The sequence below is a fragment of the Kogia breviceps genome, chromosome 12 (genome assembly GCF_026419965.1).
Source record: "Kogia breviceps isolate mKogBre1 chromosome 12, mKogBre1 haplotype 1, whole genome shotgun sequence".
Lineage (NCBI taxonomy): Eukaryota > Metazoa > Chordata > Mammalia > Artiodactyla > Physeteridae > Kogia > Kogia breviceps.
The window spans coordinates 81,764,846-81,791,904 of NC_081321.1; the positions used below are offsets into that span (position 1 = coordinate 81,764,846).

General features: G+C 36.8%; 1 protein-coding gene across 2 annotated transcripts in view; it reads right to left on the reverse strand.

Moving 5' to 3' along the window:
- The window catches only part of ANKS1B (ankyrin repeat and sterile alpha motif domain containing 1B), a 1,077,938-nt gene that overhangs the window by 383,963 nt on the left and 666,916 nt on the right, over positions 1-27,059 (reverse strand). The window contains exon 15 of one of the 2 annotated variants that reach the window (XM_067009945.1): positions 1,669-1,775. In XM_067009945.1, the coding sequence (XP_066866046.1) occupies positions 1,669-1,775 (107 nt within the window). Of the gene's footprint in view, positions 1-1,668; positions 2,154-27,059 lie in introns of those variants that run through there. The other variant, XM_067009946.1, reaches the window with a different exon arrangement.

Here is a 27,059-nt window from a genome sequence, read left to right on the forward strand (position 1 = left end):
AACATTCAGAGGAAAGTTATGCTGAATTAAAATTTTCCAAGCAGACAATCCACAGAATCCAAAGACCTACCTAACTTCTCATGGGACCAGAATAAATTTGGACACAGGTCCGATGAGTGGGAATGAGAGAGTCTTATTTCAAGTAGAGAGATAAGGAGAAAGAATAAAGACTTATCCAAATGCGCAGTAAATATAACGACAATGAGAAGACTTTCATTCTACTCAATAGTTTCTCTAATTCTTAGTGTCATCTGTTTAGTGTCCTAAGTCTGTCCTAATTCTGCTCAGTCTGTCCTAAGACTCATAGAGCAATTGAAGCAATTTCACTTTTCCCCTATTTTAATACCCACAATATCTGTCTAATCTGTGACAGTATTCTTAAACATGAGAAAAATAACAGTAGCTGCAGGTCTCATTATAAAAACAGCTTCATAAAGAGTTCTATGGATACAATTACATAGAGCTCATATGTCTTACTACATTTATGTAGCTTTAAAAGAAAAAGCTCATGGGGCACACATTTTTGGAGAAGCAGCAGAAGTTTAACAGTCTGAATAATTTTCAGATCTACAATAGTCAAGCCAAGCTTGGAGAAAATAATCTCTAATGGAAATAAAAAGACATGCCTAGCTCTCAGTACTGTGTTATCAATTTTGTTACTAATAGGCTTCAGGTGTCAGCCCCAGCATTTTATTTAGAAATAGCTATTAATTGTTTCTGCAAGCCATTTTGTGCTACATGCCAATGTTATGTAGCTCTGTCTAAATTTAGGGATCAGTAATATGTGTGATGGGACCTTAAAAGCAAAGAAAGCTAATAAGGACTGTGACGTAGCTTAACAAGGGAAACTTATGAGCACTGGGGGAGGTATGTGAATGATCAGAAGGCTGTATTATGGGTCTGCACGTTTCCCCATCCTCCTTTCTCACCTATATTCATTGCAGTGGGAAGTTTGCACATACCAGGTTTAGATTGCAGGCAGACCAGTATTCAGAAGTACATGAATGTACTTAGTCCATCAGCCTCTCTAGATATTGACAGTTAATTGATGGAAGTGTTTGTTTTCTACATAAAGTAATAAACAATACCTCATTGCTCTCCAATCAGCATGTGAAGTGAGTGAAATCTGTCTATAATAGACCATTGGAATCAGTTTGCTAACGAACTAAAGGTCATCCACACAATTTAAACTGCTTATTGAACAATTATCAGGAAAAAAAATGATCTTCACACCGTAAACATAACAAATTGTCTAATTAATTACTAAACGCTGATGCTCAAATGAAATAATATGTGTTAGGAATCTAGAATTAACTGAAGAGTTCTATAATCTAACTGGGTATTCTGAGATTACACATCTATAAAAATCACACAAAGAATGACAGGGAGAATATAAATGTTAATCTTCTTTCACTGCCTATAAATAGTACTCTCACCGGTTCATTCATATAATACACATGTATATGGATGCACATAGATCTCATTTTTCAGCAAGTGCCTATATGTTACACAGTAAGTTCAGTCCTAAGGGCATCCGATTTTCTAATGCGGTTACGTATATAAAATTGACCGGTTTTGGTGCAAATCAGGCTGCCTCTGAGCCGTGTAAGACACATAAGAAGCAAAGACAGACAAAAGGCAGCTCCGTGGCCACAGAGAGCGTCTTACCATAAACTGCACATTGTCAAATCCATTAGCCATCAGGTGGTTCTCGTACTGAGGTAGCCCAATGCTTTCCAACCATTGTCCCACTGTTTGGACAGGGCATCTGGGTCCTGTAAGAGGATGAAGAGGGAAGCGTTTAAGCAGGGAGTAGCCGTCCACGGGGTAATAGCGGTAGTCCTGGGCTGAGAGGTGGCATTGCCACATCATGCTCCTGGGAAAGTTGCTATCAAAGGAGCCCGCCAGCTTGACAGATTAATGTTCTCAGCGAGAGAGCAAAGTCAGAAGTAAAACATAGTTTGCCAGGCAGGCTGTGGAGTATGACTTGATCCTAGCTCCACATTTCTTACATATTAATCTTTACTACCGACCAGTACGTCACACAGCCCCCAAAACCAGGCAGCAGAAGAAGGCATATCAAGCTGTCAGCTTAGGCTGGTCTGCGCTCTGTGTGATTGTTGGAGTACTCCACAATGAGCAATGCACGGCCAGCAGCCAGAATTCTTTTTATCAAGTACTCCTACACTCATCAGTATGCAGCTCCATGCTCCTTGCTCCCCCTCGCTCGCTCCCCTTCATTACCCAGCCCAGGCTACACCTCGCATTTTCAATAATAGCCATCAGATAAGGCAGATTTTTTTTGTCTGCAAGCTGTAAGCCTGCTGCTGCTGCTTCCTCCTACACACCCATCCAACCGTCAATCTTGAATGATGAGAGCAGTCAAAACAAATGCAGAAAATAGCAAGATTCAAAAGCAAACCAAAGTGCTTAAATCTGAATTGAATCTTCATACTGGTTATACGTTACAGAGCTATTTGTTGTGGAATTTTACGTTTCAAAAGAAACACCAGGAAATGCAAAGCTTTAACTATAGCTTACAGGGGAGCTCCCGACAGGTTCCCTTTTTGCTCTTCTTTCCTTTCCTTCCCTTTCTTTTTTTTTTTTAAATGCAGCACAGATAAATGTTTCTGATCTAAAGCTTTACAGTGTTTGGAGAACAATTATTCTCTTTCTTTACCTTGCTGTATCAAAATGAACCACTCTGAGGTATTTTTTTTCTTCTTGAATTGCTGCAAAATACAGAAACTGCATCGCAATCTTGAAGTCAAGATAATTCATTTCTTGTTTGTGAGGCTTCTTCCAAACAAAAATATTATTAGGCACAAGAAATGCTTTTCCTCTCTGATATTTATAACCCAGTCTACCAGGGTTGACATTCTAAATTAGCTACAGAGGTAATATTACTGGGTAGAATTTTTTAATAAAGAAGAAGAGCCCTAACCAAAAGTAATTTAAGAATAACAGATGTAAATGTGTGAGTTTTACTGAATGGCAGACAGACTGATTTATTTAATAATTGAGAGAAACCAGAGATTAATAATAGAGCCCATAGGAGTAGATCATGGAGCGAATAGACTCTTACTTGAGATTGAGCGAGAACTTGCAGAGAGGTTAGTCTACCCTCTCTCTTAATGCAGGAATCCCTTGTCACAGTGTTCCTGGAAGAGTATCATCCAATTTAGGATTGAATGCTGCCTGTAACAGAGCTCTTACTACTTATCAAGAAGCCTCCATTTATTAGAAAGGTATTTTACTTCCTGGCTGACTTCTACTCACTCAATCCAGCTCTGCCTTTGGAGTCACACAGACTGGGAACACTGCCTTTAACACATAAAGTGTTTTAAAAATTAAAGATAACTCTCATCGCCCCAGAACAGTCCTGGCACATAGTAAGTGCTCAGCAAATATTTATTGAATAAATGAAACATGACTTTCCTTCTTTCCCCAAATCTTATCTTTCTCTGTCTCCTTTCTCTTTTGAAGAACATTGTCAACCTCCCTAGCACACAGACATTGAACTGCAAAACATCTTGCACTCCCCCTCTCACCGCTGGCATTAGTTCCCAAGTTCCACTCACCCCTCATCGTAGTATCTCTTGCATCCATTTCCTTGATTCAAACTCCTCTTTCATATTTATGGAACTGACATCTAGTGTGATTTTGCTCTCTTAGTTCAGGCCCACCTGGTGTAATACAACTATGGCCTCTGTGTTTGTCTTCTTACCTCTGATTTTTTAAAATCTAGTTTATACGTGGATGTCGAAATAATCTCTTTAAAACAGTTTTGATTATCACTCCTTATTTCGAAACTCTTGCATGGTTTCAATTGGCTTCAAAATAAACTCCCAACTCCTTTGATGACATTTTGGGGTCTTCATGATTACTACAAATCCTCTAATTTTTATTTCTGTTCCCCCAGTGCTCCAAGCACGTGGGATTACTGGCTGGTCTTTAATGGCAGCCTGTAACATACTTGGGTTTCTTTTATTATGTCCCCACATTTATGCCTCTTCTTTGGCTTTGGATCAGATGATATTTCCTTTATGAAACACTTTCTAGTTCCCCTAACAGGAATGTTTTAAGTGGCATTTACAGACCGTCTATTATAACAAATATTTTTTGTCTAACTTTATAGTTATTTGTGTACAAGATGTATTTCTTCAATGTAGGAATATGTCTTGCTAATATTAAAAGTAGTAAGGATTCTTTATGCTTCTGCTAAACCAAATAATGTAATTTTCATTTCACAATCCAAACTATATAAAATCTTCCTAGTTTCAGATTTAAATTTTTTAATGTCTATCCCAAGTCTCTGAATTTTTTATTTAAAAGAAGATACCTAGGTTTTTAAATAGAAACGATTGGGTTCTAGATCTCTTAAGAAGGTCAAAAAGTTTGTAGCAGTTTAGGAATCTGTTTTAAAGAATTCAGGTTGCTCAATATTACCTATATGAGAAGTTGATAACAACTATTTGTCCTTGGCCAGCTCTAAAGCTGGTACACGGCAGAGTTAAAGGTAGGCGTCAATTATAGTCTCTCCTAGGGTCACATCCACATTGTTCCTCCTGATCATTTTAAGCTATGAGTAGGTGGATAAGCTACACAAAGATCGAACAAACATGACAATAACTTTTTGGTTTGGTAAGGCATATGCTGATTGGCCAGATCCTCAAATGTCATCTAATCTCTTAAGATGCAAACCAGCGACCAAGTACCGAGAAGAGTGCTACACACATTCTAGGCATTAAATTGCCTTTGTTAAATGAATGAACACATGACATTGGAAATGGCTTTTATGAGATTTTCATTTCTTAAAAGAAAGAGAGAGAGAAGGAGAAAGAGAGAGTGAGAGTGAGAATGAGAGTATGAGAGAGAGAGAGAGAGAGAGAGAGAGAGACCTTATTTCAAGGTCCAGGCTGCTGTACAGAAACAGCTCAGAGAGAATTCTGATTACTAATCACTTTACAAATCTTTATATAGACTGACTGAATTTTATCCTTTTAACTATTCAATCATTCAGTTTCAACTCAGTAATTCTCATATGTTGGTGAAAGGTTTTAATGCAGTGGGGAAGTGAATTGGGAGAAACTGGGGTAGGGGGAGGTGGTGAGGGAGAGGAAGGAAGAAGAATGAGACCTTGAATAATTCTGTTTCTGGTTTTGTTAAAGTATTTTCTCATGAGCCAAACCACTGAAAGAACCCTTGTTTGGGTCTGAAGATCACTTTTAAAATAGTGTTTACATATATTTCTTACTTTACTTGCAATACTTTCTTGGAGTCTTAACATTCTTAAGCATGACATCACATTATTGGGCAGGCCTCTTTATTCAACTAGAACTTCTTTAAGTTCCAAAAGGGAGATAAGAGGAGGGAAAGAAGAACTAACAGTTGTTACTCAGGGCTACTATGTTCCAGGTAGTGTGGTGTGGATTATTAGCCCCACTTACAGATAAGGAAACTGAAGTTCAGTGTATGTGATGAAACCAGGAATTTCTTCTGCATAGTCTTTAAAAAAATAATTCTGGGGGTTCCATTTCCAGAATGGCAAGGTGAGGAGCTCCATGGACCTTCTCCCCAGCCAAACAAACATAATTGGAAAAAATTGTATAAAAAACCAAAACAAAACCACCATTTAAAGTCTCTGGAAATTGTCCTAACAACATACAGAGTATGAAGAAAGATTTATTCAAGAAAATCTACTAAAACTTGGTAAGAACAGAGAGAGTCTATGGCACTTGAGCCATGACTTGTTCCCTCCCACCCTTCCTTCCCTAGCTCAGCTTGAAAGAAGCTCCACTCTGGGTGGGTATGCCCAAGAGGATGGGCTTCTCTCTCCTCAGAGCCCATCCAAGGGATATGGTATCTTATCTAAAGGGGCAGGCCAGCAGCATTTCTAATACCCTCCAACTCCAAGTTATAGAAGTTAAATTCCTGGTGAATACAGTTGAGAGGTCAAGCACTCCCTTTGTCCATGCAGCCTCTATTCACAAAGTGGAGGCTCTATCCTACTTGTGGGAGGCCAAGAATAGTGAGGCCCTGATCGCCCTCAATCCAGCTTGCTTGTAGGGCTGAGGTTGCATGTCCAGAAAGGCAGGCTGAGATGAGAAGACCAGGGGCTACCACCCCTGTCCAGTGCCCAGAGCAGTGGCTCAAAGATTTTGCCAAAGGGTCCTTAAATACAGACAGCTCTATCTCAAGGAATTGATTTTATTTGAAATAGAGTATGAGGAAGTTCAAGCTTAAGGTGATTATTAAAAACAATGGAGATTTTGGGGTAAGCGATTAAAAGGAGGCATTAGGACAACAAGCTAAAGCTAAATGGTAGCCAGATAGTTTTAGAGAACAAGGGAAAGACATAGTTGAGAAATGCCCTCTTGGGGTAAGACCAAACTTCAAAGACTGGCCTCAAAAACTACTCCTGCCCAAATGTAATTGGACCAGACTCTGGAACAATCTGTATATAAGGGAATTGTCAAAAACAAGAGAGCATCCAGCTGGCAGTTAGGGAAAGCTAATACCTGAGTGTGATACCAAATGAGGCAGACAGCTTAACAGAAAGATTAGAGAAAGATACAAAGAGGACTCTGCTATAATCATTATCATCCCTGGATGACTATGCACATGGTCAAGGCTCTACCCATGAATGAATAAATACCACGTAATATATCCATAAAATGGAATATTATTTGGCAATAAAAAGAAATAAAATGCTGATAGATACTACGACATGGATAAACCTTGAAAACGTGCTAAGTGAAAGAAGCCAGTCACAAAATACCGTATATTTTATGATTCCATTTATATGAAATATCCATAATAGGCAAATCTATAGAAACAAAATAGATTAGTGGTTGCCTCGCGATAGGGATGGGGAATCGGGAGTAAAAGGGGAATGACTGTTGATGGATATAGTGTTTCTTTTTAGGGTGATAAAAATGTTTTAAAATTCACTGTGGTGATCATTGTACAACTGAATATACTACAAACTACTGAATTATACACTTCGGGTTAGTTGAATGATATGTAAATTATAGCTGTATAATTTACAGTTATTGAATAATAATAATAAAATAAAAACAATATAACAGTTCTTAAATTTTCTATAAATTTATAACAACACAAAACACACACATAACTGCATATCAAAAGACACTGTTATTGGGCTTCCCTGGTGGCACAGTGGTTGAGAGTCTGCCTGTTAATGCAGGGGGCACGGGTTCAAGCCCTGGTCTGGGAGGATCCCACATGCCGCAGAGCAACTAGGTCCGTGACCCACAACTACTGAGCCTGGGCATCTGGAGCCTGTGCTCCTTAACAAGAGAGGCCGCGATAGTGAGAGGCTCGCGCACCGCGATGAAGAGTGGCCCCCGCTTGCCACAACTAGAGAAAGCCCTCGCACAGAAAGGAAGACCCAAAACAGCAAAAATAAATAAATTAATTAATAAACTCCTACCCCCAACATCTTCTTTAAAAAAAAATTATTATTGTTTTATGTATTAGTATTTTTAGTGCTCTATTTTTTTTTTTCTTTTTCTATTTTTCTTGGTTACTCCTTCCTCCAGTCCCTCCAAACCATCTGTATCATCCATTCTCTCATCAAGGTAATTCATGTTAACAAACTAGTGTGTATCTTCACATGTATTTATCCATTGCCGAAACTCACACACACACACACACACCTCACAGCTATGTACAAATATATATGCATATATATATATATATATATATATATATATATACACACATGCATGAGAAGTATATGTAGGGGTTATTTTGGATATTGTTTCTTAAAAATAGAATCTTACCACACGTTTCTGAACTCTACTTTCCTCATTTGACAAAGAAAGCTTTATGAAATTCTAACAAGTAAATAAGCTCTAATTTGTTCTTTTAAATAGCTGCATAATAGTCCACACTGTGGATATACGATATTTTATTCAGTTCTTTGCCTGATATCTCTAGGCTCAACTTTTCATTTTCTTTTTTAAAAGTTCATATTTTGAGATAATTGTATATTCATGCAGTTATAAGACACAATAAGAAGAGATTCTGTATAGACTCACCCAGTTTCGCCCAATGGTAACATCTTGTACAATAGTAGTATATCACAACCAGATAGTTGGCATTGATAAAATCCATTATTATTCATATTTCACCAGTTTTACATGCACTCATTTGTCTGTGTGCGTATATGTTTAGTTCTATGCAATTTTATCACACGTGTAGATTGTGTGACCATCACTGCAGTCAAGATAAAGACAGTACCACTACAAGGAACCCTTCTGCTATCTTTTCATAGCCATGGCCATCTCTCTCCCTGTCCACTCTTTAACCTCTGGCAACTGCTAATCTGTTCTCCATCTCTATCATTTTGTCATTTCAAGAATATTGTATGAATGGACTCATACAGTATATAACCTTTGGGATTGGCTTTTTTTCATTTGGCATGATTCCCTTGAAATCCATACAAATTATTCTGTTTGTCAATAGGTCATTCCTTTGTACTGCTGAGGACTGTTCCATGGTATGGGTGTAGGATAGCTTGCTTAATGATTCAGCCATTGAAGGACATCTGAGTTGGTTCCAGTTTTTGGCTCTTATGAATAAAGCTGTTATAAACATTTTTGTATAGGATTTTTTTATGTGAAAATAAGTTTACATTTCTCTGGGATAAATGACCTATAGCTAGGACCACACTTAACCATGAAAGACTGAATGCTTTCTTGCTATGTTCAGGAAACAAGGCAAGGATGTCCACTCTCACCACTTCTATCTAACATCGTACTGGAGGTTCTAGCCAGCACAATAAATCACGAAAAATAAATAAAATGCATACAGGTTGGAAAGGAAGAAGTAAAACAGTTTATATTCACATATGACATGATTATTTGTATATAAAATCTCATGAGATTCACATAAAAGCTACAGAATAAATGAGATTAGCAAGATCAATAGGATATAAGATCAATAAGATATAAGGAATACAAGATCAATATCGAAAATCATTTGTATTTCTATATACTAACAATAAACAATCAGAACTTGAAATAAAAAACATCCCAACTAACAATAGCATCAAAAACATGAAATTCTAAGGAATGAACTGTCAAAAGACATGCCAGACTTGTACACTTAAAATTACAAAGCATTGCTGAAAGAAATCATATAGGACCTAAATAAATGGAAAGGTAAACTGTGTTCATGAATTGCAGGACTCAAAATTGTTAACATGTTAGTTCTTCCCAAATCTGTCTGTAGATTCAATGTAATCCTAATAAGAATCCCAGGAAGAGTTTTGTTTTTTGTCTTTTTTGGTGGAAATTGTCAAGCTTCTCCTAAAATTCATACAGAAATGCAAAGGACAAAAAAATGAACAAAATAACTTTGAAAAAGAATAATAAAGTTAGAGAAGGTCAATTCTTGACTCCAAGACTTACTATAAAGCTATGGTCATCAAGACAGTGGTGTATTGATTTAATACAGACATGTAGATCAATAGAACAGAATAAAGGGTTTAGAAATTGACATCATATAGAAGATCAATTTATTTTTGGCAAAGGTGAAAAGGCAATTCAATGGAGAAAGGAGAGACTTTTCAATGAATAATGCTGGAACAGTTAGAGATCCATATGAAGAAAAATAGATTTCAATTCACATCTCATACCATATGTAAAAATTAGCTAAAAATCATAGGCCTAAATATAAAATCTAAAACTATAAAACTTTTAGAAGAAAATGTAGGAAACTAATTCAGAAAAAATCTTGAACTTGGGTTAGGCAACAAAAGCATAATTGTAAAAGAAAAAAGTGATCATTAGGATTCATGAAAATGTTTTAAACAATTCCACTCTTTGAAAGACACTGTTACAAGAATGAAAAGGCAAACTGCTGACTAGAAGAAAACGTTTGCAAATTGCATGTGGTAACAGACTTGTATTCAGAATATATAAAGAACTCTCAAAACTCAGTAATAAGGAAACAAACCAATTTTTATAATGGGCAAAAGATCTGAACAGAGATTTCGCCAGAGAAGACATACGGATGGCAAATATGTGTGTGAAAAGATGTTCAGCATCATTAGACATTAGGAAAGTGCAAAGCTATAATGAAAACCATAATGTGATGCCACTTACTAGAATGTCTAAAATTCAAAAAGGCCGACCACACCAAGTGTTGACAATGATGTGAATCAACTGGAAATCTCAGACACTGCTGGTGGGAATGTCACAACCACTTTGGGAAATAGTTTGATAGTTTCTTAGAAAGTCAAATATACCTCTTCTACATGGCCCAGCTATTCTACTGTTGGGTACTTACCTAAGATCAACAAAAGCATATGACATGCAGAGACTTGTATACGAATGTTTATAGCAGCCTTATTTGTAATAGCCTACAACTTGGAAACAGCCTATAAGCCCATCAACAGGTGAATAAACAAATTGTAGTATACCAGCACAATGTAACAATACTCAGCAAAAAAAAAGGAACAAATAGTTGATGCATTCATCACACGGAATAAATGTCAAAATAATTTTGCAGAGTAAAAGAAACCAGACCCTCCAGAACGGTATAGATGCCGTACGATTCCATTTCCATAAAATTCTAGAGAATGCAAACTTATCTATACTGACAGAAAATAGATCAGTGACTGCCTGGGGGTGGAAAGAAGGGGAGTGAAAGGGATTGTAAAGGAACATGAGGAAACTTTTGGAGGTGATGGAAATTTATTGTCTTGATTGTGGTGATGGTTTCACGGGTGTATCTAATTGTTAAACATCATACTGTACACTTTAAATATGTGCAGTTTATTGTAGCTCAATTATACTTCAATAAACCTAGCTTTAAAAGTTTTTCAAAAGTAGGAAAAGGAAATAAAGAATGATGGGAGAAGAAAGTGACTCATCTTAAACAAAATTGTCAAGGAATGCCTCTCTGAAAAGGTGAAATTTGAACAGAGACTGGAATGTAGTGAAGGAACAAGCTGTTCTGGTACTTAGGAAGAGAGAATTTGAGGCAGTGGGAAGAGTAAGTTCAAAGGCCAATATCCTTCCCTATGTGGTAAAGGCATGATGATACGAACTCACTTTTGACATGTTCGTAACTGTTCTCATTGTATACTGTGTAGCTACTGAAGGCCTAGGCTACTGAAATGAATGTACGCTTACTCCAGGGTATGGTCTGGAAACTGTTATAACTGTATTAGATTAAATCCATGATACCAGTTTAGGTCTCTAAAATTATTTTTTTCTTTTAAAAGTAGAAGGCAATTCATATTCTGATTAATTTCAGATAATTTCTTAATTAGGTTCTAGTTAATTGGGGAGGGGGTAGGATACTTCTTTTGATACTTTATTAATTCCTTCAGCATTGACTGATTTCTTCAACAAATATTTATAAAGTACCTCTTGTTCCTAGCATTTTGCTAGGCAATGGGGATACAGCTTTGAACATCCCTGCACATATGTAACTTATAGGCCAGTGGAGAAAATTGGTTTACTGCTTAGAAAATGTCAATTGAGATTAGAGGAATTAAAACCTAGAGGCATGACTTCTTATTGTGACTGTATATAGAGAGGAGAATGAATTAGAGAAAACAGCTTAAGTGACTTCAGGTTCCATGAGCAAAAGAGAAACACTATCTGTTTCAATGAAGTGCCTCTAGGGTGAAATTGATGAAACAGTTAAGATGGATAAAATGATTTGGCAGAGGTGACTGTTATCAAATTTGTTAAACAGGAAAATGACATTTAGGAAGGGTTAGAGGAGAGTCCTGGGACAAGAGTTAAAAAAAAAGAAACTGGCTAATCCCTAAAAAATGTAATAAATAGCTGTTTATCCTACCACCAAGGTAACTGACATAAGGCAAATACTTTTCAAAGAATGTTGAGTTTTTCCAGTGATCTAAACTATATATAAAGCAAGGGAGCTAATGTTTATTACAGGTCAGGCCTTTTAAATATCATCTCATTATGCAAAATGATAGCAAACCTGCATTTACTACAGTCAGGTTCTAAATGGTCTACACGTATTAACTCATATTATTTTCATGACAACACTGTGAAGTACAATTGTTATCATCTCTTTTATAGAGGAGAAAAATAAAATACAGAAAGGTCATATGTTGTTTAAAGTTGCACAGTTGGACCTAGAACCCTGGTAGCCTGTCTCTAGAGCCTAAGCTTTTAGCTACTACTCTATCCTGATTCTCTGTTCCAGATGCACAGGGTACGAACCTTGCCCTTTTACAGGAGGGAGAATGTTTACCCAGACACATACCAGCAGGTTTGTTTTAAAAAGGGTTTCCCAGTTGTTCTGTTAATTCTCCTTCCCAGCCTTCATCTTACATTTCTGATTCTTGGCTTCCGAAGTACAAAGCAATGAGAAGAAGCCGGAAGGAATACTGAGGGGTGGGGGAATGGTGAATCCTATCACTTAGGTATTTTTATTTCACCCTAACAAAGGGTTTTCCTGTGCTTCTGAGAGACTGCAGCTTCCGTATTGTTTCCACATGGGTGCTCAGCCTCTCCAGACTGAAATGCGTGGATGCCTGTGCTGTGTGTCTAGGAAGATGCTGCCTCCATGAGAGGTAGTACAGCACGGTGGTTAAGGGCCCAGACTCTGGAGCGGGTTTGCCTGGGTTTGAATCTTGGCTCTTCTTTATTATGTAAATATTTGCTTTTTCTATTCTTGAGATGGAGCATGTAGCAATATAAAGAGTACCTTTCTAGTGGGCAAGTTTCTGGGGCTTAGTTCCTCTTCAGTAAAGTGTGGGTGACACCTTACCCCACCTATCTTATGGTTTTGTTTGAAGCTAAAATTAAATAACATATGTGAAAAACCACTTTGAGCTATAAAGAGCTATTCAAATGCTAGGGCTATATAATTATCTCTACTGTCAGTAGAATATATATACTTGTGTTGTTCATTCAGTCTCTCAATCAGTGACATCAGTGCTTTTCCTTGCCCAGTACTCTTTGTTTCAAACAGACAAAAATGCATGGGGCAAGCAGTCTGGAAAAATAACAGAGGAAAGCTCGTGGTACTGTGAAGTGATCAGACTCCCAAGCCCCATGATGTCATTAAGCACTTGGTCTTGTCTAACATGCACCAATAGCCAGGTCTTTAGCATCAAGCAGTCTGCTCTTCACATTCATTTAAAGTAAAAAGAGAATAAAGTGGGGGGGGGGGCAAGGAATGGCAAGAAAGGATAATTCTTATTACTAGCTTCATAGCTAACAAATGGGTCTATTAAGTTATTTATTCCAACATATCTAAAATAAAAACTGGTCATTTTTTAAGAGACTGGTAAAAGAGCCCACTAAACTTCTTAAGAAGCCAATGTCCACATTTGGGAGAGAAATTTGCACATTCAACAAATAACTACAGCGTTGGTTTCTATGTGAGCCTGCTCTTCTGTCCTTTATATCTTGTAATACAGGTGTAGGAGCTTGCAGTGAACAGTGCTAATTCCTATAGGATAGTGTAACAAAGATCCTAACGATTTCATTCTTTTTTTTTTTTTTTTTTTTTTTTTTTTGCGGTATGCGGGCCTCTCACTGCTGTGGCCTCTCCCGTTCCGGAGCACAGGCTCCGGACACGCAGGCTCATCGGCCATGGCTCACGGGCCCAGCCGCTCCGCGGCATGTGGGATCCTCCCAGACACGGGTTCGTGCCCCATGCATCGGCAGGCGGACTCTCAACCACTGCGCCACCAGGGAAGCCCACGATTTTATTCTTAACTAAAAAGTATCAATATCTCATTTTTCCAATCCTAAAAATCCTCTGAGCTGAGAACTGTAATCTACACATCTATTTTCCTAATGGAGAAAAATTGACAATGAAAATTAGCAGGAAGAGAGATGATGCAATAAGAAAAATGCTTCTTCCACTGATAAAAGGATAGCCATTCTGAAATGCAAAAACAGAAATGCAAAGCAGAGGTGGCAGGCAACAGAAGAAGCTAAAGGATTAGTTATTTAAGGAAATGTGGAATGTTGTGGGTCAACAGAGTTCTGGATCATAAAGCCAAGATTCAAACAGGAAAATTCTCCAAGATCATGCTTTGGTGTTTAAATGCTAAGGGAAGTCAGGAGCTCAGATTCAATTTTCCCTAAGGCCTTGAATTTATTTTGAACTAAAAACTTTATGGAGCACTTAAGAAATACCAGCCTTTACAAAACAGATCTGACAACTTCTGCTCTGGGGTATGGTCTAAAATAGGAAATGAAATTTAAGCCTAAAATGCTAAAATCTTCTGGCAGACAACAAAAAATATATATAGGCCATACCTGATCAGAAAGAAGTTGTAATTCCTTTGATTTCATTCTCGTTTTTCCTTCTTTTAAGGCTTACTAGCAAATGTTTGAATCTTTGAGAAGCTGTATACAGCCTTAAGTCATTGAGGGCCTCCTATGTGCCAGTCATTGTTTTAGGACCAGGGAGGAAAGGGAACTTGTTCTTCCCTCAAGGATCTTATAGTCTAGTGGGGAGAAAATTACCATGCAGGATAATGAATGCTACAATGGAGATGTGTACAAGATACTTAAAATGTAGAAGGAAGGCAAGGATGCTTAAATTGGCTTGGGTAGAGAGTTTACAGAAGAGTCCATTTGATCTGTGACTCGAAGATTTAATAAGAGTTTGAGAGGCAAATAAAAAGATGACTGTGATAGTTAATGTATGTATCAACTTGACTGAGCTAAGAGCTACCCAGAGAGCTGGTAAATGACTAGTTCTGGATGTGTCTGTGAGTGTGTTTCCTGAGCAGTTTAGTATTTGAATCTGTAGACTGAGTAAAGGTCGCCCTCACAAATGTGTGTGGGCATCATGCAATCCATTAAAGGTCTGTTAGAATAAAAAGAGTAAAGCAGATTTACTCTCTGCTTGAGCTGGGACATTCATCTCCTCCTGTACTTCAGCAATGGTGCTCCTGATTCCTGGGCCTTTGGACTCAGACTGAATTACACCACAGGCTTTCCTGGTCTCCAGTTTGCAGATAGCAGATTGTGGAACTCAAGTCTCCACAATTGTGTGAGCCAATTCCTATAATAAATATCCTCTTATACATGTCTATCTATACTTCCTATTCATTCTGTTTCTCTGGAGAGCCCTGACTAATATAATGGTGTTCCAGGCAGAGGGACTAGTGTGAGGGTTAAAAATGATTTAATTTGAGTAAAAAAATGATTTAAATGATTCATTATTACTGGAATTTGAAGGTTATATGTGCATGTCTGGGGAGGGTAACGCCATAGGAGATAGGGCAAGGTAGGTGGGTAGGAGACAGATAATCAAGGAACTTGTATGCCAAGAAAAAGAGTAACTATTTTCTTTCTCAAGAACAGAGAGATATTTGCCATTTGCAACAACATGGATGGACTTGGAGGGCATTATGCCAAGTGAAATAAGCCAGACAGAGACAAACACTGTATGATCTCATTTATGTGTGGAATCTGTAAAATACAACAAGGTAGTGAGTATATTAAAAAAGAAACAGACTCCCAGATATAGAGGACAAACTAGTGCTTACCACTGAGGAGAGGGAAGTGGGGGAGGAGCACTGGAGGGGTAGGGGATTAAGAGGTACAAATTATTATATATAAAATAAGCTACAATGATATATTATACAACACAGGGAATATAGCCAATATTTTATAATAACTATAAATTGAGTATAACCTTTGAAAATTGTGACTCGCTATATTGTACACCTGTAACATATAATATTGTATATCAATACACTTCAATAAAATGAGAATAAAAGAAAAAAAAGAACAGAGAGATATGATCAAATTTTTGTTATACAAACATCATCTGGGAGGGTGTGAGAGACAGCATCATGCCCAGAGGAAACTGGAAGTAGGGAGATAAAGGAAATCTGTAAACCTTTCCTCTTGTAGAACAAATAGACAAAATAACCCAAGTAAATATAGGGGACATACCAAAATTCCAAGTGTTCTGTGTATGCATTACAAAGTGGTGAAAAGGAAATTAATCTATGATTTTTTTTTTAAGATGAATGCTGTGAAGACTAAAAGAATTAATAAATATGGAAAGTACTTAGAAGAGTACTTGGCATACAGCATGCACTGAACAATTATAAGTAAAAATAATAAAAACCATTTGCTGTAATAATAAATATTAGCTATATATTATTAGCTATAATGATAAATATTTACCTATAATAAACAGAATAATACAATGTTATTAATAATAAATGTTATTTATAATAATAATGTTATTAATAATAATTGGCCCGAGTCATAAACAAATTTCAAAAAATCAACTTGGTGAGTCAGTCAAGTACTGTCTAAAATCCATGAAATCCATTTTTGAAATAATTCACTAAGAAACTGTGGGTCAGACTTAACACTCGTTGCTCTTTTTTTTTTTTTTTTTTTTGTGGTACGCGGGCCTCTCACTGTTGTGGCCTCTCCCGTTGCGGAGCACAGGCTCCGGACACACAGCCATGGCTCACGGGCCCAGCCACTTCGCGGCATGTGGGATCTTCCCGGACCGGGGTACGAACCTGCGGCCCCTGCATCGGCAGGCAGATTCTCAACCACTGCGCCACCAGGGAAGCCCCGTTGCTCTTTAACAGATGCACTGTGATTAAGTATGAACAAAGATGAGACACCGAATTCTTTCAATCATCTTAGCCTGACAATTTAAATTGTTCTGAAATCTCATGGGCAGGGTAAATACCTTCTGTGACAGAGACTTGTTTACTTTCTTGGTAAAGACAACTGATAAATCTCTGATTTCTATAAAACAGAAACCCTCTGCCTCCAAATATTTTCAACCTCAAGGTTAATGCTTATTTCCATTTTCTACTAAAATCTTGATGATTCAGGGCTAAAGACTTAGTTTTGCTTCATTTTCCCCATCAACCATAAAATGTTTCTTTAGGTAAAGTGGGATGAGTTTTGAGAGAATTTGGACCTCAAACTTGTGTGTAATCCTTCACACCTAAGACAATCTCAGCAACTTCAAATACAAAAAATTTAATCTACTTCATATTGAAGCATTGGCTGAAAATTACAATATAAACCCAACGTTTTAAAAAGGAATAGAACCATCTTATAAATGTTGAATTAACAGACCAAAACCATCTTTATACTATAATATAAACATGTAGTTAGGTAATTTAAAATAAGTTGAGATTCATAATGACTCAAAGTCATGAAGGTAGAAAAAGAGCTTTCTTTTCTGTTTTCTATACAACTCAGAGCCAAATCTGGGAATCTGTCATGGACAGTTGTATTCACCATGCAGTATCTGTCCTTTTCTTCTGATAATGACCCCAATTTTCTTGGGTCTCTTACCCTCTCACTCACTCTCAGTTCCTATGCTTTGGAAAGAATTTCTTGCTTATCATCTTCAGAGATGAATATACTCCTCTAAACTGCTGTGGTAGGTGGCTTGTAAACTGGCCCCATTGATTACTGTTTCCTGGTATGAACAGCTTTAAGCAATTGGCCCTCCCCTTGAGTAACTTGCTTCTAACAAAGGGAATGCCTCAACATCATGAGGATTTCACTTCTATGATTAGAATACAAAGATTCTGTCTTCCACCTTACTAGGAGACCCTCTCCCTTGCTGGCTTTGATGAAGCAAGTTGCTATGTTGAGGCCCACGGCAAAGAATTTAGGAAAACTGCTGGCCAACAGCCAGTGAGGAAATGAGGCCCTCAGCCAAACAGCCCAAAAGAAACCGAATCCTGCAGATAATCATGTAAGTGAGCTTGGAAGTGGATTCTTCCTCAGTTGCGCCTTCGGGTGAGCCCCCTGCCCTGGCCAACACATAGACTGAAGCTTTGTGAGAAAGCCTAAAGAAGAACCCGGGTAAGCCATGTCCAGACTCCTGACCACAGAAACTAGAGATAAAAAAAGGTATGTTGTTTTAAGGTGCTAAATTTTATAGTAATTTGTTATGCAGCAATAGACAGCTAATACATCTGGCCACTTATGCTCCCCTGACCAGGGTATTAAATTCAGGGTTGAGCACATGACCCAATTCACAACAATAAAAGTTAAACTCAAAACAAGAGGCTTTTGTTAATCCACCTTCCCCCTGCTACACACACAGGGCATTGTGAGGACATAGGCTTGGTGGTGTTGGCATTCTTACTAATGAGAGAGACTTTGGAACCTGAGAAAGAAGCCAGCATGGAGGAGAACAGAGCTGAGAAAGGGAAAGAGGCCGGGTCCTAATGTACTCTTTTGAGCCCTCAGGATCAAGCTGCACCTGAAACTTGAGTTTCCCTTAGATTTCTGTATATATCCCTTAAATATATTTCAAATATAAAAAATCTGTTTTATACTTTGAAAAAATACCTTTTTGCTTAAGCCAGTTTGAGCTCTAAGATCCAAGATACATCATAAAACAGCAATTTCATTTCTTGCTTTTGGCCTTGTAAACAATATTTTACTCTCTGTATAAAATAGTGATTAGTTACTGACAGATCTAAAAAATTGGTGGTCAGTGAAGGAATTCTTTACCCCAGCACCTCTTGATTCTAAAATAAAATTTTTTTAAGATTTATTTATTATTTTATTTATTTATTTATTTTATTTTTGGCTGCACTGGGTCTTAGCTGCAGCACGCGGGATCTTGCATTGCAGCACGCGGGATCTTGCGTTGCAGCACGCAGGCTTGTCGCTGCGGTGCGTGGGCTTCTCTCTACATGTGGCATGAGGGTTTTTTCTTCTCTAGTTGTGGTGCACAGGCTACAGGGCACGTGGGCTCTGTAGTTTGTAGCACACGAGCTCAGTAGTTGTGGCATGCGGACTTACTTTTCCTGTGGCATGTGGGATCTTAGTTCCCTGACCAGGGATCAAACCCGTGTCCCCTGCATTGCAAGATGGATTCTTTACCACTGAACCACCAGTGAAGTTCCTAAAATAAATTTTTAAAAATAAAATACTGGGGGCTTCCCTGGTGGTGCAGTGGTTGGGAGTCTGCCTGCCGATGCAGGGGACGCAGGTTTGTGCCCCGGTCCGGGAGGATCCCACGTGCCGAGGAGTGGCTGGACCCGTGAGCCGTGGCCACTGAGCCTGCGCGTCTGGAGCCTGTGCTCCGCAACAGGAGAGGCCACAACAGTGAGGGGCCCGCGTACTGAAAAAAAAAAAAAAAAAAAATACTGGGACTTCCCTGGCAGTCCAGCGGCTAAGACTCCACCTTCTGCTGCAGGGGGTACAGATTCAATCCCTGGTTGGGGAGTTAGGATCCCACATGCCTTGCAGCCAAAAAAACAAAACATAAAAAAACAGAAGCAATATTGTAACAAATTCAATAAAGACTTTATAAATGGTCCACATCAAAAAATCTTGAAAAAAATAAAATAAAATACTAAGATCAACTCAGTAGCATTTATATGACTAGCTGATATTAGAAAGAGCAACACTGACACTGCTTTGTGTCACTACCTTGCTATGGTCACCATGTATTTTAGTTTAAAAAATAATATACATTGATCTATATTTCTGTTTTTGTGCCAGTACCATACTTTCTTGATTACTGCAGCTTTGTAGTAGTCTGAAGTCAGGGAGCCTGATTCCTCCAGCTCCATTTTTCGTTTTCAAGATTGCTTTGGCTATTCGGGGTCTTTTGTGTTTCCATACACATTGTGAAATTTTTTGTTTTAGCTCTGTAAAAAATGCCAGTGGTAGTTTGATAGGGATTGCATTGAATTGTAGACTGCTTTGGGTAGTAGAGTCATTTTCACAATGTTGATTCTTCCAGTCCAAGAACATGGTATATTTCTCCATCTATTTGTATCATATTTAATTTCTTTCATCAGTGTCTTATAATTTTCTGCATACAAGTCTGTTGTCTCCTTAGGTAGGTTTATTCCTAGATATTTTATTCTTTTTGTTGCAATGGTAAATGGGAGTGTTTTCTTAATTTCACTCTCAGATTTTTCATCATTAGTGTTTAAGAATGCCAGAGATTTCTGTGCATTAATTTTGTATCCTGCTACTTTACCAAATTCATTGATTAGCTCTAGTAGTTTTCTGGTAGCATCCTTAGGATTCTCTATGTATAGTATCATGTCATCTGTGAACAGTGACAGCTTTACTTCTTCTTTTCTGATTTGGATTCCTTTTATTTCTTTTTCTTCTCTGATTGCTGTGGCTAGAACTTCCAAAACTATGTTGAATAAGAGTGGTGAGAGTGGGCAACCTTGTCTTGTTTCTGATCTTAGTGGAAATGGTTTCAGTTTTTCACCACTGAGGACGACGTTGGCTGTGGGTTTGTCATATATGGCCTTTATTATGTTGAGGAAAGTTCCCTCTATGCCTACTTTCTGCAGGGTTTTTATCACAAATGGGTGTTGAATTTTGTCAAAGGCTTTCTCTGCATCTATTGAGATAATCATATGGGTTTTCTCCTTCAGTTTGTTGATATGGTGTATCACGTTGATTGATTTGTGTATATTGAAGAATCCTTGCATTGCTGGAATAAACCCCACTTGATCATGGTGTATGATCCTTTTAATGTGCTGTTGGATTCTGTTTGCTAGTATTTTGTTGAGGATTTTTGCATCAATGTTCATCAGTGATATTGGCCTGTAGTTTTCTTTCTTTGTGACATCTTTGTCTGGTTTTGGTATCAGGGTTATGGTGGCTTCATAGAATGAGTTTGGGAGTGTTCCTCCCTCTGCTATCTTTTGGAAGAGTTTGAGAAGGATAGGTGTTAGCTCTTCTCTAAATGTTTGATAGAATTCGCCTGTGAAGCCATCTGGTCCCGGGCTTTTTTTGTTGGAAGATTTTTAATCACAGTTTCAATTTCAGTGTTTCGGATTGGTCTGTTCATATTTTCTATTTCTTCCTGGTTCAGTCTCAGCAGGTTGTGCATTTCTAAGAATTTGTCCATTTCTTCCACATTGTCCATTTTATTGGCATACAGTTGCTTGTAATAATCTCTAATAAGCTCAGAGATAAACCCACACACATATGGTCACCTTATCTTTGATAAAGGAGGCAAGAATATACCGTGGAGAAAAGACAGCCTCTTCAATATGTGGCGCTGGGAAAACTGGACAGCTACATGTAAAAGTATGAAATTAGAACACTCCCTAACACCATACACGAAAATAAACTCAAAATGGGTTAAAGACCTAAATGTAAGGCCATACACTATCAAACTCTTAGAGGAAAACTTAGGCAGAACACTCTATGACATAAATCACAGCCAGATCCTTTTTGACCCACCTCCTAGAGAAATGGAAATAAAAACAAAAATAAACAAATGGGACCTAATGAAACTTAAAAGCTTTTGCACAGCAAAGGATATCATAAACAAGACCAAAAGACAACCCTCAGAATGGGAGAAAATAGTTGCAAATGAAGCAACTGACAAAGGATTAATCTCCAAAATTTTAAGCAACTCATGCAGCTCAATAACAAAAAAACAAACAACCCAATCCAAAAATGGGCAGAAGACCTAAATAGACATTTCTCCAAAGAAGATATACAGATTGCCAACAAACACATGAAAGAATGCTCAACATCATTAATCATTAGAGAAATGCAAATCAAAACTACATCGAGATATCATCTCACACTGGTCAGAATGGCCATCATCAAAAAATCTACAAACAATAAGTGCTGGAGAGGGTGTGGAGAAAAGGGAACACTCTTGCACTGCTGGTGGGAATGGAAATTGATACAGCCACTATGGAGAACAGTATGGAGGTTCCTTAAAAAACTACAAATAGAACTACCATATGACCCCGCAATCCCACTACTAGCCATATACCCTGAGAAAACCATAATTCAAAAAGAGTCATGTACCAAAATGTTCATTGCAGCTCTACTTACAATAGCCAGGACATGGAAGCAACCTAAGTGTCCATCGACAGATGAATGGATAAAGAAGATGTGGCACATATATACAATGGAATATTACTCAGCCATAAAAAGAAGTGAAATTGAGTTATTTGTAGTGAGATGGATGGACCTGGAGTCTGGTGTCTCTTACTTCACAAAGTGAAGTAAGTCAGAAGGAGAAAAACAAATATCATATGCTAACACATATATATGGAATCTAAGAAAAAAAATGTCATAAAGAGACTAGGGGTAGGACGGGAATAAAACACAGACCTACTAGAGCACAGACTTGAGGATATGGGGAGGGGGAAGGGTAAGCTGTGATGAAGTGAGAGAGTGGCATGGACATATATACACTACCAAACGTAGGGTGGATAGCTAGTGGGAAGCAGCTGCATGGCACAGGGAGATCAGCTCGGTGCTTTGTGACCACCTAGAGGGGTGGGATAGGGAGGGTGAGAGGGAGGGAGACGCAAGAGGGAAGAGATATGGGAACATATGTATATGTATAACTGATTCACTTTGTTGTAAGGCAGAAACTAAGACACCATTGTAAAGCAATTATACTCCAATAAAGATGTTAAAAAATAATAATTATAATATACCGATAACATTTTCCAACATGTGACTTTCTACTGTGTCCACAGGATACTTTACTCTACGTTGGATTATTCTAGCAGTCAAATAACATCTTTAAGGTCCATGGATAGTTAGCAAAGTCTGCCCAGATTCTACTATAGTTGTATTAAATGAGAAAACATCCTTCCTGTTTTTATGATCACAGCCTGAAATTTTACATGAATGTATCTATGTTTTCAATCTCAATGTATATATATTGTTTAATGAATTTTTCTTTCTTTCATGGATAGACTATAGTATTGTATCCTGAGCTTCTATTTTCTTCTCTATTGGATTTGACAAATGTGGGCTTCTGCTGTGTATTATATCAAACATGGTTTAATTGAAAACAACTATGTACTCATAGTTCACCTAATGGGTCACAGATAAGTAACTTAGGAACATACATGTAATAATACAACAATAAAAACAACAATATTTTTGTAGTTTTAGATGTGCTTTGAGTAAAATAGTGGGAACAAAAGTTTATGACATCCTATCAAGGCCAAGTGCTAGTTCAACTGTTCATCCAAAACCAGGTATCTCTTCAACTCATTCCCAATCCTCTGAACTATCCATGACTAAATTCATATCAGGATAATAAAAATAATGCTTTTGCATGACAAAGAATACCAAATATAAAAACAATGTAGGAAAAGAGATTAGCAATAATATAATAAACCTTAGGTTGTAGCATTCATTTATAGGAACCACAGTGATCCTCAAATCAAATACATGTTATGAATTAACTAAATGTGGTGCTAAAAAATAGGTTTATTGAGACTGTATGCTTAATCTCAGTAGAGCTGTCCATTTTAACTTGTTACATACTCTAGAATAGAATCGTACATTCTCTTTCTTCCTTTCCTTGATTTTAATAGCATTTTGTAAGTAGAAGGTGGTTTAGGACCATGTAATATGAGCTCTGGCAACTTTTCTAAGTTTAAAAAGCAAAGAGCAAACTCCTATGTGACCATGGGCAAAACATCTCTATGGTCCCTTTCCTCATCTATAAAACTAGGAGAATCTATATAATGAGTATTTACCTTATAGGGTTTTTAAGAGTTTAAATGAGATAATACTTAGAACAGTGCTTAGCTTATGATAAATCCTCAATAAATGTTATCGGCCATTATTGCTATCATATTACCTCTACGACTATTGTTATCATAGGCATCATCATCATTATATGGCTTTCAAGGGTCTCCATTATTGGGCTTACTCTTCCCCAACTTCATTCATCTTCCCTTCCCTCCATATTAAGGAAATGCCTTCTTATACTTGTTACCTGCTTCATGCCTTCTTGACCTGTTTTTGCTCATGGTAGCCTTTCTACATGTTGTATCCTGTTACTTCATCCTCATTTTCAACATCCTCATGGCTTTATTTTATTAGTCCTTCATTGTTCTTCCATGTCCTCCACAAGACCTTCTGGGGTACTCCCAGTAGGAATAATTTCTTCTTCCTATAAACTCCCACAGAACATCACTGGTGTCTCTTACATGGCAGTTTTCATTTTTGATGTTGTGTGATACTTATGTATGTTTATGTCTTATATTTTCACCAGACTTTAAACACTTAAATGATGCAAGCCATGTCTTATCATCTCTTTGTCACAATAGTACCTAGTAGAGTGTTTCTTTTATTTGCTTCACAAAAGAACGACTGGAAGAATAAAGTTAGATAGAACTGAATCTCTTCTGTCACTTACTAGCTACTTAGCCATCCTGAGCCTTAGGTTCCTTTTTTCAAAGATGAGAGTTAAAAATTATGCTTATATCACAGGATTGTTCTGTGGTTAAATGGAAATAATTCATGTAAAGTGCTAGGCATAGAAGTTGGTACATACTTTTCAATATATATACATTTTATAAAGTGGACAACTGTAGAGTGCTCAGCAGTTATAAAGTACAGCAATCGTGTTTACAATAAAAACACATCAAATATAAGAGAAAGAGTAATAGAGCATGTAGTGATGACCTGATAGTTTTGGTCCAACAACTACATCAGAATGGGATGAGTGACACGTAATGTAGCCATAGCATCACTAAGACTGCGGATTTAGAAAGAATGAGGTCATTGACTTTGATTCTCCATAAGGGCCCTAGATAGTTATGCCATTTAAAAATATGTACAATAAAACCAGAGCTCAAAAATAATATATAGAAGGCTCTCTGGTATAAGTTAAGTCTCAAAGAAATGAATATCGTGAACTGAAACTTTGACATTTTATCACAAAGATGGCAAAGCTCAGTGGTGATAATATCTGGAAAGAGTATTGATAATGTTAATTGTTTTATATATTTTTAAATTGGTTTGTGTTCTATAGGAAGCCAAAGAGAATGTTATAATAACATAAGGTCATAACAATGGTGGGAATTTTATGGTTAAAAATGCTAAAATGATTCAAAAATTTCCTTCTATGATTTCCCTACTATCTTTGAAGTGTTTTGGGGGGTTTCAATAAGTCAGTAAGATATATACATTATCTAGTGAGAATCTATTTGTTTCTCTAGGCCGTTAAGCTGTTGGCAGCACATTATTCAATTATCTATGACTTGCTCTGGTTAACAAATTTGTATTGTCTGGAAGATAAGTTCAGTCCTATTCACTACATTATTAAAGTTATATTAACTGCTCCTAAAAACCAGAGTTGAGTGCAGAATTATTTCTTTCTTTGGCATTTTACAAATATAAATGGGCTCATTTCCAGTAGCAAAAGATTACCACTGCACAAGGCATGCTAGAAAGGAGTGCTCGTAATATCACATTTTAAATAATTGGAAATGTATTTAAATATATTTTACCCAAACTAAAGTGTGACATAAACCATCTGTGTATAATATAAAATTGCATCTGCTTAAATTCTATGGCTACAGATTATAGTGACTATTATGTAAAAAATTACCAAATTATTTTAATAGTTTTATTATTATTAAAAAGCTTTCTGTCTTTAGTATTCAATATAATAAATAGGATTTGGGTGCAATATATTGAAAAGTTTTTTATATGCTATTTTACATAGCAATTGAAATTTACTACCTCACTCTTCTAGTATTGAAAGCTAGAAATTTTGGAACTAACTCTTACTCTTTCCTGTCCTTCATGTGTTAGATAATCTGTCATCAAATTCTGATGTGTCTTCCTAGTTCTTCAGATTTGACTTTTCCTTTTATTCTCATTGTTTACCTTATACCTGGAATAAATTATAAATCTCTTTAATATGTTTAATCTGTGTACATAAGAGTTGTAGATATTCAGTACATAACAAATGAAAGAATTACTCATCTGATTTTCTTCTTGGTCTCTCTATTCAGCCACTGAATCTCCGGGGAACTAGCGTAAGAGGACAGATTTTCATTTATTATTCATTTCAGGCTCTATATGTGATATAATCATTTTAAAGATAAGCTTAACCAGAATATATCTATTCATGGGATTATTTCTAATTTATACCTATTTGAAGACTAAGGTACATTTGAAATTGATGTCTGTATTGTATAAACATATAAATACATGTATTTGTCTAACATAAAGCAAGTCCTCAATAAATATTTTTTTAACAAATGAATGAATGAGTGAATGCATTTTATACTCAACATGAATGAGCTTATGCCATTTCCTAGAGGTCTCAAGTGGCTTATCAGTGTCCTAGGTGTTAGAAATTCAGCAGTGAAGACAAATCTCCACTCCTTCCTTCACACAGCTTACAGTTATAGCACTACCTTTAGTTTAAACAGGGATTTAATTGTTTTAAAAATAGAGTTTCATATTGAGAGAAGCCATTTTTTAAATAACAGATTATTGAGCTCATAAAAGAGCTTTTAAAACATTTGGCATGATTTGATCAATAAATAAATCTCAAGGAACAAAATAAAAAGAAGTGGAGTACGAACTTATATATCAAAAGAGTCTTAAGAAACTTATCAACCAATTGTAATATAATTTACATTGGTAGCAAGCTGATTCAAGAAGCAAAAGGTTAAAAAATAAGCAGAGAATTGGGGACATTTAAACATCAAATGGCTCATGAATATTAAGGAATTATTGTTTGATCTTTATTTAGATGTGGTAATGATATTCTGGTCTTATTTTTAAGTCCTTATCTTTCAGAGTTATACACAAAATATTAACAGATGAGATAATATAAGTCTAAGATTTTCTTCAAATGATCCCAGGTGTATATAAGAGTGAATGCTTGGTACAGAGGAAAACAAGATTGGTCCTCCAATCAAACCAATCTTGACAGGTTTTAAAGCTAGGTGATGGGTACATGAGTGTTCTGAATACTATTCTCTTTATTTTTGTATATGTTTGAAATTTTACATAATAAAAAAAATTTTAAGTTATGTTGGTAGAACTATAGGAGAAAGTTTGAAAACATAATTTTGATCTTTTAGGAAAAAAAGTGGCATGGAATAAAATGCTGTCATACCTTGTTCCCTAAATGCTTTAACTGATGCATTTTATTTAAATATTTTTACTATATATTACTGAATTCCCAGTTAGCTAAGACAACAAATTAAATGGTGGAGTCATGATCTGTATTTTGCCAAGAATTTTAATTTTACTGATTTTATTGACTGTATGCTCCTCCTAGATAGG